This window comes from Mobula birostris, chromosome 26, assembly GCF_030028105.1.
Source record: "Mobula birostris isolate sMobBir1 chromosome 26, sMobBir1.hap1, whole genome shotgun sequence".
Lineage (NCBI taxonomy): Eukaryota > Metazoa > Chordata > Chondrichthyes > Myliobatiformes > Myliobatidae > Mobula > Mobula birostris.
In genome coordinates this window covers 36,790,491-36,803,040 of record NC_092395.1, presented here as the reverse complement: position 1 = coordinate 36,803,040, position 12,550 = coordinate 36,790,491, and the positions used below count along the sequence as shown (strand labels likewise).

Sequence of the window (12,550 nt, the reverse complement as noted above, 5' to 3'; positions counted from 1 at the left end):
TAATAAATAAATAAAGGCATCGGTTAGTCTTGCGAGACCACGGATCTGCGCCTGGAAAGTCTTCACTCTCCAGGGCGCAGACCTGGGCAAGGATGTATGGAAGATCGGCAGTTGTCCATGCTGCAAGTCTCCCCTCTCCATGACACCGACGTTGTCCAAGGGAAGGGCAAAGGCTGATACAGCTTGGCACCAATGTTGTCGCAGAGCACTGTGTGATTAAGTGCCTTGCTCAAGGACACAACACGCTGCCTCAGCTGGGGCTCGAACTCACGACCTTCAGATCGCTAGTCCAATGCCTTAACCACTTGGCCACGTGCCCACACCAGTTTGCCTACAAGGATCTATTTGCCTACAATAGATCAGCTGAAGACGCCATTTCTATTGCCCTTCGTACTGTCTCGGAACAGCTGGAGCACAAAGACACCTACTTCAGGATGCTTTTCACTGATTACAGCTCGGCCTTTAACACCATACTACCAAACATGCTGACCGTTCGATTGGTGCAGGAACCACAACCTATCACTCAACCTCAAGGCGACAAAATAAATGATAATTGACTTCTGGAAGACAAGAGGTCCCAAACAAGTCCCACTATTCATAAACGGTGAGGTAGTGGAAAGGGTCTCCAGTTTGGGGACTAACCTCAAGGTCCATCAACACAACCTCAATAGTAGGGAAGTCAGAACAGTGACTATACTACCTGAGGTGTTTAAGGAGAGTTAATCTGCCCCAAACTTTGTTGGCCAACTTTTATCGATGCGAGGTCGAAAAGATACTGACATATGGAATGACAGTGTGCTACTTTAGCTGCAGCAAGAGAGATCACAAAGCACTCCAACGGGTGATTAGGATGGCTCAGCTCATCACTGGGACTCAGCTCCAGGCCTGGAGACAATCTGCAACTATTGATGCCTACAGCGAGCTTGCAACATCATTAAAGACCCATCTCATCCCAGACACTGTCTTTTCAATCTCCTGCTATCAGAAAGGAGATACAGAAACATCTTACCCAAGACAGTAAGGCTGTAAAGCAGCTTCTTCCTGAGGGTTGTTGTGCAGTTGAATAATGCTACACCCCAGCTTGCAATGGCCTTTGAGTGTTACGGACTATCAAAGTCACTTGTTGCATGTAAATATGAGAACTTTAAAAAAAATATTATTAAGCCGTCCTGCATGCATTGCAAATATCGGGTTTACAGGGACTGGAGTAGCATCCCAATCTCGTTGTTCTGAGCAATGACAATAAAGTTCTATTCTATTCTAAGTAAGCATAAGTCATGCTAACTATGTCATATAGGAGAGAACCAATGGCCCGTGCCAGCTCCAACAACAATCCTATTAAAAACACAAGAAATTCTGCAGGTGCTGGAAACCCAACACAACATACACAAAATGTTGGAGGAGTTCAGCAGGTCAGGCAGAATCTGTGGAAATGAACAAGCAGTCAGCAATTCAAGCAGAGATGCTTCTTCAGGACTCCATTAGCTGCCCCTTAATACTCGTGGCAGCCCTGTTATGTTATTTGTCTTCACGGGCTCATCAAGACCCATTTGATTCTTTTGCCACTTACCTACATTAAGGAGTAATTTACAGGAGGCAGCTAACTTACCAGCGCATGGAAACTGAAGTACCTGACAGAAACCTCGTGGTCACAAGGAAAGCATGCAAACTCCACACAGATATTACCCGACGTCTGGATTCGACCAGCATCCCTGGATTTGAGAGGCAGTAGCGATAGGTGGTGCACCCCATGCTGCCTAAGTTCAGCTGGTATTTTCAAGAGAACGAAAGGAAACTGGAGTAATAAGCCCTTTTAAAGAGAGGCCACATATTCTGAATACACCTTCAATTAATTCCATACATTCATTAGAATGTGTGAGTGATAGATGACTGATTGCCAGCAGGAAAAAGACTTTATTTATGTCTCTTTAGTTCAAGTAGGCTGAACATTTTTATGTCACTTGTATTTCAAACACCTCTGTCAACGCTTTCATATAAATAATATACTGTTTCTTCGTGAACTGTTGGCAGAGGTCGAGGACGAGACTGTAAAATCATTCACTTGTGTCAAATCATTCTTGTACTACTTCAGTAAATCTTGTATGCAAGGTTCTCAGTGTAGGTAAAGAAAGAAAAGGAACTTAAAGAGGAGGAAATTTTACAGCAGCCTTGCTTCATAGCTTTATTGAAGAAAGTGATATGCTTTGTTTTTGTTTTGCTACGGACACTCTCTGGACAGCTGCCCACTGATGTCAAGTAGAGGGAGTGTCCATTGAGGATTGTTTGTGTGAAGATCAGGGGTGAGTTTATTCAGACCTGAAAGCCAATTGACAGTAGACTCCCAGCTTGTGACATTTGTACTCCTGGCTTCAGGTGTGACCTCCTGGGAGTAAGCAGCTAAAACAGACAAGGCATAAAATGATTCAGGCAAATGGATTGGGCAAGAAATTTGGCATGTGCACAAAGGTTTAAACGACCTAATTCTGTGATGTATGACTCCATGAACATGAGTTTGAAAAAGCCAAGTGAATTCCCACTATTGGATTTGAGTTTCTCCTTAGAACTGATGTCAGTAGAGTGATTAATTCAGAGAATATTTGATGGTCTCTCTGTTGGTAATAAAACTGCCACAGTATTAGAATTATTCATAGTGAGGTTACTATTTTCTTCTGTACCACAGTGGCTTGTAACTCGGCAACCCATCCCCCATCACTGACATGTGGCTCCAGTTAGCCCTTAGCCATTGTCCAAGTCTGAATTAGACAGTCTGCAGCCTCAGGGTCCTATCTGACCCTGACCTGAGCTTTTGACCCCAAATCACCTCCTTCATCAAAAGAGCCACACTTTCACCTCTGTAATGTCAGCTCCATCCGAGCTGAAATCTATATCCTGCTGATGTGTTTTTGTTACCTTCAGATTTACTGTGTCTGTGCATGTCTAACAATTTTACCATCTTTTATAACGCTGTTTTTATTCGAAGCCCTGTTGCCTGTATTCTAACTCATCTCCAGTCTGCTGCTGTGATTGATGAACTGTATTAGTTCCTACAATGATTCTCAGCTGCGTGTTCAAACCCTCACAGAGCTGAGTGTCACCTCCGTCAGTCCTACACCCATTCAGGTCTCTGCATTCTTCCAACTCAGACCACCTACTTTCCTCCACTATTAGAGCCCATGCTTTTGGTTTTAAGCTGTTAACTTTCTGCCTACAGCCTTCCCATTTGTTTTTCTCTCTCTCACACTCACTTAGCCTCCTAAGACCTACCTGAGCCAAGCTTTTCTTGAACTATCTAATTATCTTTTTCTTTGACATGAAATTAGATCTTTTTCACGACCATAAACATTTCTTCATTTATAAATTATTTAAAAAATCTAAGCGGATGTAAATAACGACATTGTTTTAAGGGAAACCAGCTGCATTCATTACGGATTCGATAGATGCTTTTAGGGAGGCGATATTTCCATCAGGAAGTGAAATGGTGGGTGGGCAAGAACCAGATATATTGATAGCCCATTGATGCCACCTGCTCTATGCTGATGCTGGTAAATCATTTTCTTCTCATTTTGATCACCAGTATTTTGTGCACAGCAAAGGAGGAAGAACAGAGCGAGATAAATTTTCAAGATGTTTAATTGCAGCAAGGCTCAACTATCAGTATTCTCTAGCCATGAAGTAAAACTTGAATGAAGACTTGGACCTAGAAATCATTCCCAGCTGTACAATGTGATATTTCCATTTCACTAATGTATCTTGAGTGACATTAACCAAGCTTTGCTCTGAGCAATTTTCTGTTGTGGACTTAAAGTAACTAAGAACCAACTCAATCAGGTATTACATATCACCCCCTCAAGATAAACAGTGTTATGTATATGTATGTCTGTGACTGCCTTAACCAGGTTGACATTGACTTTGCCCAGATGGGATGGGAGAAGGCGCCTGTCACTGTGGCATTATGATTGGCAGCAATGTAGAATAGTCATCTCATTTACATTCAAAGTGGTAACCCTGACAAATTAGTTGGGACCACACACGTATACACACGCACACTTATCCCTATACACAGACGCCAACCCTGCATGCACACATTCATGAAGGCACCACAGTGGATTCACAGATTGGTAATGAGGGCAGTATTATGTTGACTGATTTTCATCCAGGCATGCAAAAGTACTCCAGCTAAGATTACCTCCCCCCCCAGCCCCCACCAACAATTGAATATGCATGCTTTACATTTGTGTGTACAGTCCCAGAATGCATTATATTGAGTAGTTTTCACACAATAAAGTTTTCATCTGCAAAGCTAATGTCAAAACTAATTGAGGTCAAAACTCTTCTAAACTTTTATGTTAACGCATTAACATTTCAGTCGAATAACAAAAATACCATGGAGACATTGCATAGCATTACAATCTCATTAAAAATAAGAAACAGAATTATTAAAAAGATTATCTTAACTGATAATGATATAACATTTGGAAGAGTTTGAATCACAGTCACTGCATTTACCTTCCACCTACGAAAAGGGTCCTGTTTACTTTCAGTATCCGTTGAAAATCTAGCCTCTCTGTGAGGCCAGGGCTTGCTCCTGGTCCATTTCCGACAAAGACTATGCTGTGCTTCATGTCTGTGGAGAAAGAAATGGCTTCTGAATAGGGTGTTGTGATGCTTATTTTCTCTTCTTCCTCTAATGAATGCTGGTTAATATTTCGCGCTTGGGAGCCCAAATCCAATTTCACGGTTTGAGCCCAGACAGTTTTACCCTGACATTTATTTCCAGCAGGAGTCAATGGATTGTGAAAAAGGATCCCAATAAAATGGAGTCTTCTTGGCTGAGATCAATTCACTTAGTGCTGACCAGACCTGATTGGTACTCGGTTCATTTCTGTCACTTGTAAGGCAAAAAGCTTTGCTTACATGCTATCTAGACAGGTAAGTACATTGAGGTACTACAAATGAAAAACAAAACAGAATACAGAATATAGCGTTACTGAGAAAGTACAGTGCAGGTAGACAAATAAAGTGCAAATGTTCAGAAGTGTGCAGAAAGCAAAGGCTTCCAAATAGGATATTTTGAAAGCCTAGAATGCATGGAAATAAGGATAGCACCAATTTTAGCAAGGAATAAATTTAAGCATAAAGTACAGTGCTAATTCTGATATGGGTCTCTATTGTGGACCGAGAGTGGGAAGGGAGCAAGGAGAAGGGAATCATGATTGCAAAAAGGGGAAGGGCGAAGGGCGAAGGGAGGGTGCAAGAAGCACCAGAGAGACATTCTGTAATGATTAACAAATCAATTTTTTGTAATTAAATTATCTTGTCTGGTATCTCAAGGCAGGGTATACCTGCATCCACCCCTGGCACTCCTTCTCTGCCACCTGTCCCACTACCCTCATGTGGCACTCCACCCCATCATTCCCAACATCCTTTGCTCTCGCCAGATTTACCAACACTCTCTCTGCTCCACGTTAATATATACAGCAATGTGCAGAAGTCTTAGGCACCCTAGCTATATATATGTATCCAAGACTTCTGCGCAATACTGTATCTTAAACCATAATGGTCATGGTTCAAGGCCATTATCCCAGCTTCAATTCCAAAAGTGTATTCCATTATTGCAATCCAAGCAACACACACAAAATCCTGGAGGAACTCAGCAGGCCAGGCAGCATCTATGGAAAAGAGTACAGTCGACGTTTCGGGCCGAGACCCTTCATCAGGACTGGAGAAAAAATGATGAGGAGTCAGAGTAAGAAGGTGGGCGGAGGGCAGGAAGAAACACAAAGCGATAGGTGAAACCGGGAGGAGGCGAGGGGTGAAGTAACGAGCTGGAAATTTGAATGGTGAAAGAGATACAGGGCTGAAGAAGGGGGAATCTGACAGGAGGGGACAGAAGGCGGGAAGAAAGGGAAGGGGGAGGAGCACCACAGGGAAGTGATGGCCAGGTAAGGAGAAAAAATGAGAGAGGGAAATGGGAATGGAATGGTGAAAGGAGGGGGGCATTACGGGAAGTTTGAGAAATAAACGTTCATGCCATCAGAATCAGGTTTATCATCACCGGCATGTGACATGAAGTTTGTTAACTTAGCAGCAGCAGTTCAATGCAATACATACTCTAGCAGAGAGAGAAAAAAGATAAAATAAAACATAATAACAAATAAACAAGTAAATCAATTACGTATATTGAATAGATTATTAAAAAATGTGCAAAAACAGAAATACTGTGTATTAAAAAAAAGTGAGGTAGTGTCCAAAGCTTCAATGTCCATTTAGGAATCGGATGGCAGAGGGGGGGCTACCCAGATGGAATATATCACATTGCTCCTCTAACCTGAATGTGGCTTTATCGTCACAGTAGAGGAAGCCATGGACTGATGTGTTGAAATGGGAATGGAAAGTGGAATTAAAATGGGTGGCCACTGGGAGATCATGCTTCTTCTGGTGGACGGTGAATAGATGCTTAGTGAAATGGTCTCCCAATCTACGTTGGGTCTCACCGATGTACAGGAGGCCACGCTGGGAGCACCACATACAGTAGATGACTCCAAAAGATTCACAGGTGAAGTGTCCCCTCACCTGGAAGGACTGTTTGAGGACCTGAATGGTAGTGAGGGAGGAGGCATAGGGGCAGGAGTAGCACCTGTTCCGCCTGCAGTGGTAAGTTCAAGGAGGGAGATCAGTGGTGAGGGATGAATGGACCAGGGAGTCACATAGGGAGCGATCCCTGCCGAAAGCAATAAGTGGGTGGGAGGGAAAGATGTGCTTGGTGATTGGATCCCGTTGGAGATGACGGAAGTTAAGGAGAATTATGTGCTGGATACAGAGTCTGGTGGGGTGGTAGGTGAGGGCAAGAGGAACCCTATCCCTGGAGGGGTGGCGGGAGGATAGGGTGAGGGCAGGTATGCGCGAAATGGAAGAGATCCGGTGAGGGCAGTGTTGATGGTGGAGGAAGGGAAGCCCCTTTCTTTGAAGAAGGAGGACACCTCCTTCGTTCTGGAATGAAAAGCCTCATCCAGAGAGCATATGCGGCTGAGACGTTGGAATTGAGAGAAGGGGATAGCATTTTTATTAGTAACAGGGTGAGAAAAGACATAGTCGAGGTAGCTGTGAAAGTCAGTGGGTTTATAATAGACATCAGTAGATAAGCTGTCTCCAGCGATAGAAACAGAGAGATCACAAAAGAGAAGGGAGGTGTTGGAAATGGACCAGGTAAACTTGAGGGCAGGGTTGAAGTTGGATGCAAAGTTGATGAAGTTGACGAGTTCCACGTGGGTGCAGGAAGCAGCACCAATGCAGTCGTCGATGCAGTGTAGGAAAAGTGTGGAACGGTCACCAGTGTGGGCTTGGAGCCTAGACTGTTCCAAGTAGCCTCTGACCTGATGGCATGAACGTCGACTTCTCGAACTTCTAGTAATGCCTTCCCTCTCCACTACTATTCCCTATTCCTATTTCCTTCTCTCACCTTATCTCTTTACCTGCCCATCGCCTCCCTCTGGTGCTCCTCCCCTCTTTTCTTTCTTCCACGGCCTTCTGTCCTCTCCTATCAGATTCCACCTTCTCCAGCCCTGTATCACTTTCACCAATCAACTTCCCAGCTCTTTACTTCACCCCTCTTCCCACCTCCCGGTTTCACCTCTCACCTTGTGTTTCTTCCTCCCCTCCCCCCACCTTCTTATCCTGACTTCTCATCTATTTCTTCTGCAGTTCCGATGAAGAGTCTTGGACCAAAACATCACCTGTACTGTTTTCCAGAGATGCTGCCTGGCTGGCTGAGTTCCTCCAGCATTTTGTGGGTATTGCTTGGATTTCCAGCTTCTGCAGATTTTCTCTTGTTTGTGATTGCAATTGAAGAACCTGGTTCTCCTTTCCAACTATGATGGGTGTAGGTAGGGTCAACGAGCTTCCAGCAGTGATGGATGCGGGTTTGATTTCAACAGTGAAGAGAAATCTGGATATGTACATAGATGGGAGGGGTATGGAGGGTTATGGTCCAGGTGCAGGTTGATGGGACCAGGTAAATTAATAATTCAATATGGAGCAGATGAGCCAAAGTGTCTGTTTCTGTGCTGTAGTGTTCTATGGCTCTAACTGTCTTCCTTCTTCCTCTGATCTTTATGGGGGATATCATTATGTTGCTTCCAACTTGTGTGACATTCCAGATCCAGCCTGATCCCTGCTTAAGTACCAGCAGACCATTTTCCTTCTAATGAATGGGCGTAGGCGTAATCCTAATCCTTCACAAATCTGGGCACGCTGGACACCCGGCTGATCTAATGACTTTTCCACTACAGGTTCATGCAAATTACAGCATGGAAGGTTTAGAATGATTTTCTACTGCAGCAGAGCTGAGCTGGAGGTGCCTGATGGATTAGTGCAGTCAGGTGCTCTCCCTACCATTCTGTACCTGACTAGGGGAAATTGAACGCTCTAGCCTACAATGAAATTAACTATTTTTGAGACATTCAGCAATTGATCTGTGGTCACTGAATAGGTAACTCTCAGAAGAATTTAAAACCACATCTAATGTTTCTCGCCTTGTTTGATGGATTCGGTAGTAACACACAAAATGTTGGAGGAAATCAACAGGTCAAGCAGCATCTATAGAAAGGAATGAATAGCAGTGTTCCGGGCTGAGGCTCTTCATCGGGACTGGAAAGGAAGGGGAAGAAGCCAGATCATAAAATAAAAGTGGTGATTATTCCGACAGAATCAAGATTCAGTAGTTCTACCAACTGGCACGCACAAAGTACATCAAAAGTAGAGCTTTTAAGTTTAAATTGGATGCGCCCATGAGTGAGAGCCAGAGCTATGCCAACTAGCATTGAAAATGCAAACCATTGCAGATTCTGAAATAAAAAACCAGAGAATGGTGGAAATATCCAGCAGGTCAGACAGTATCTTTGAAGAAAGAAACAGAATTAATGCTTACAAGTTGATGCCCTGATGAAGGGCTTATAAACCTGAAGTGTTAACCCTATTTATGCCTGCTGCCTGATCTACTGAATATTTCCAAGGTTTACTGGATTTTATGCTGACAAGTGTAGTCAAGTTATTTGGGAATTAATATCAAATGTACAGTAGCGACTTACTGCATAATGAAGAGTTATATGTAACACAAATACAGATACTTTAATATGATTTTTAAATTTGCTTAAGTATTGATTCTACATTTCAAGCACCAAACAAAGTAAGTGGATTCAGCTACTGATCAGTGTTGCCTGCCAAACAGGTAACTGGTCTGAACTGAACTCTGAATGGCTTGTACCTCAGGCATACTCCCTACACTATTCTCATGGCCACATTAATCTTCCGTGGCCACACAGTTCCCAAGAACCCTAAGGCCACACTGTCACATTTATTCCTTGAAGTGAAGCAACTACAAGTAGTTACTGGGCCTCAGGAGACAAAACCTGCAGTTTAACCCCAGACTGTTCTGATGGGCTTTCAACATGTAGTGTCAAAGGCTTTTTACAACTGCTTCTGACATTTAAAAGTTAAAATAGATGCATATAATTAAAACACATAATTATTCACTTAAAATATATCTGACATCAATTAATTAAACATGAATAAACAAAAATTGAAAAAAAAAACATCAAACAATCTCTTCAAACTCAGCAACTGAGGGCATGATTCAAAGTAGAACTGTCTCATCAGCTTGGGACTCAGAGTCTCTACAAGCCCAGTGGTGCAACAAGAGGTCACATGGGCTGGTGAATGACACCCCTTCCCCAACACTCGCTGTATTCCCATGATGAAATGTGGAAGTCCATTACGCGCAGCAGCCAGCTGACGGTTCTCCACGGAAGTAGTCACATGTTTAAGAATTAGAATCAGAATCAAGTTTAATATCACTGGCATATGTCGTAAAATTTGTTGATTTGTGCAGCAGTACATTGCAATATACAAAGGTATAATAATAAAAAACTAAAATTTACATAAAAATTATATCAAATAAATTACACAAGTATGCAAAAAGACAGCAAAAAATGTTGACACCCAGGAACCTGAAACTGCTCACACTTTCTACTCCACATCCCTCGATGGGGACTGACATGTGTTCCCATGATTTTCCCTTCCAAGTGTTCACAACTGATTACTGACGTCGAGTGCAAGGTTGTTGTTGCGACATCACTCAACCGGTTGATCTATTTTGCTTCCGTACGCCTCCTTGTCACCATTCTGCCAACAATAGCTGTGCATCAGCATACTTATAGATGGCGTTTGATCTGTGCCTAGCCACACAGTTGTTGGTGAGAGAGAGAGTAATGCAGTGGGTTATGCACACACCTCCAACACACTGATGCTTGAAGGAGTCTGCATACTTGCCAAAGTATCAGACGATATACAATACACACCTGGATGCCTCTTCCATGACGTTGGACCATGCATAGGTACGGAAAAAGGCATTCTCCAGACTCTCCCGTTTGCTACCATTTAACATCTCTGTGGGAGTGGACAGGGAGACTTAGAAACTATACTGTCTACGGCCTTTAGATTATATAGCCTCGCATTGAAAGATTTCCAGATCTTATCACACTAGGCTGTAAGGATAATCCTTTTGTTTTGGTAAATATATTTATTTATTTTTAAGGCATAGAAGCAGAATTAGGCTATTTGACCTATTGAGTCAGCTCTGCCATTCAATCATGGCTGATGTCTTTTCCCCTCCTCAGCCCCGCTCCCTGGCCTTGTTCCCGTAACTTTTGACTCCATGGTTAATCAAGAATCTATTAATTTCCGCCTTAAATACACCAAAAAACAGGCTTCCACAGCTGCCTGCGGTAACAAATTCCACAATTCACCACCCTTGGGCTAAAGAAATTTCTCCACATTTCTGTTTTAAGTGGATGCCCCTCTATCCTGAGGCAGTGCCACTTGTCCTAGACTCTCCCACCATGGGAAGCATTCTTTCCACATCTACTCTGTCTTTGCCTTTCAACATTCAAAAGGTTTCAATGAGATCCCTCCTCATCCTTCTAAATTCCAATGAGTACAGGCTCAGAGCCATCAAACATTCTTCACATGAAAGGGTTTTTATTCCTAGAATCATCCTTGTGAACCTCCTTTGGACCCTCTCCAATGCCAGCACATCTTTTTTTAGATAAGGAGCCCAAAACTATTCATAATACTTAAGTTGAGGCCTCATCAGTGCCTTATAAAGCCTCAGCATCACATTCCTACTTATGTATTCAAGCCCTCCTGAAATGAATGCTAACATTGCATTTGCTTTTCTCACCACCAACTCAACCTGCAAGTTAAACTTTAGGGAGTTTTGCACGAGGACTCCCAAGTCCCTTTGCATCCTAGATTTTTTGATTTTCTCCCCGTTTAGTCTGCACAATTATTTCTTCTACTATAGTGCATGACCATGTAATTTCCAACATTGTATTTCATTTGCCACTTTTTTGCTCATTCTTCTGATCTGCTTAAGTCCTTCTGCAGCCTTCCTGTTTCCTAAACTCTACCTACCCCTCCACCAATCTTTGTATCATCTGCAAATTTGGCAGCAAAGCCATCTATTCCATCATCTAAATCACTGATATAAAGCATAAAAAGCAGTCCCAACGCTGACCCCTGTTGCCTCCCACTTGCTGCCTCCTACCAATTAGCCAATGCTCTAACCATGCTAGTAACTTTCTTCTAATATCATGGGCTCTTAACTTGGTAAGCAGCCTCTTGTGTGACACGTTATCAAAGGCCTTTTGAAAATCCAAATATACAACATCCACTGCATCTCCTTTATTTATCCTACTTGTAATCTCCTCAAGGGATTCCAACAGGTTCATAAGGCAGGATTTTCCCTTAAGGGAACCATGTTGACTTTGTCCTATCTTGTCCTGTGTCACCAATACTCCATAACCTCATCCTTAACAATTGACTTCAACATCGTCCCAACCACTGAGGTCAGGCTAACTGGTCTACAATTTCTTTTCTGCTGCCTCCCTCCTTTCTTAAAGAGTGGAGTGACATTTACAATCTTCCAGTCCTCTGGAACCAGGCCAGAGTCCAACGATTCCTGAAATGTCATTACTAATGCCTCCACAATCTCTACAGCTACCTCTTTCAGAACCTTAGGGTGCAGTTCATCTGGTCCAGGTGAATTATGCACCTTTAGGTCTTTCAGCTTGTTGAGCACCATCTCCCTTGTAATAGTAACTGCACTCTCTTCTCTTCCCTCACACCCTTCAACACCTGGCACACTGCTAGTATTTTCCATAGTGAAGACTGATGCAAAATACTTATTTAGTTCATCTGCCATCTCCTTGCGCCATGTTAATATTTCTCCAGCCTCATTCTCTAGCAGTCCTATATCCACTCTCATCTCTCTTTTTTATATATACCTGGAAGGCGGGAGAAGTAGATGGCAACGCGATGCAGCTCGCAGCGGTCACTCTGGTGAATGATATCTGTTATCTGTCAAGTAGGGTGCCGTGCACAATCCTGATTTGATGGAGACAGACGTGAGAGCATGGAGGAACATCTGGTGAAACTCCTGAAATACCTGCTTCACTGCTGCTGCTGCTACTGTGTGGTCCAGAATCTCCGGAGG

The 12,550-nt window shown here is 43.1% G+C and overlaps 1 protein-coding gene across 5 annotated transcripts in view; it reads right to left on the bottom strand.

Moving 5' to 3' along the window:
* The window catches only part of sema6bb (sema domain, transmembrane domain (TM), and cytoplasmic domain, (semaphorin) 6Bb), a 567,817-nt gene that overhangs the window by 288,490 nt on the left and 266,777 nt on the right, over positions 1-12,550 (bottom strand). For 4 of the 5 annotated variants that reach the window (XM_072244024.1, XM_072244022.1, XM_072244025.1 and 1 more), the window contains one exon: positions 4,507-4,624. In XM_072244024.1, coding sequence (XP_072100125.1) covers positions 4,507-4,624 — 118 coding nt within the window. Of the gene's footprint in view, positions 1-1,609; positions 1,657-4,506; positions 4,625-12,550 lie in introns of those variants that run through there. The other variant, XM_072244026.1, reaches the window with a different exon arrangement.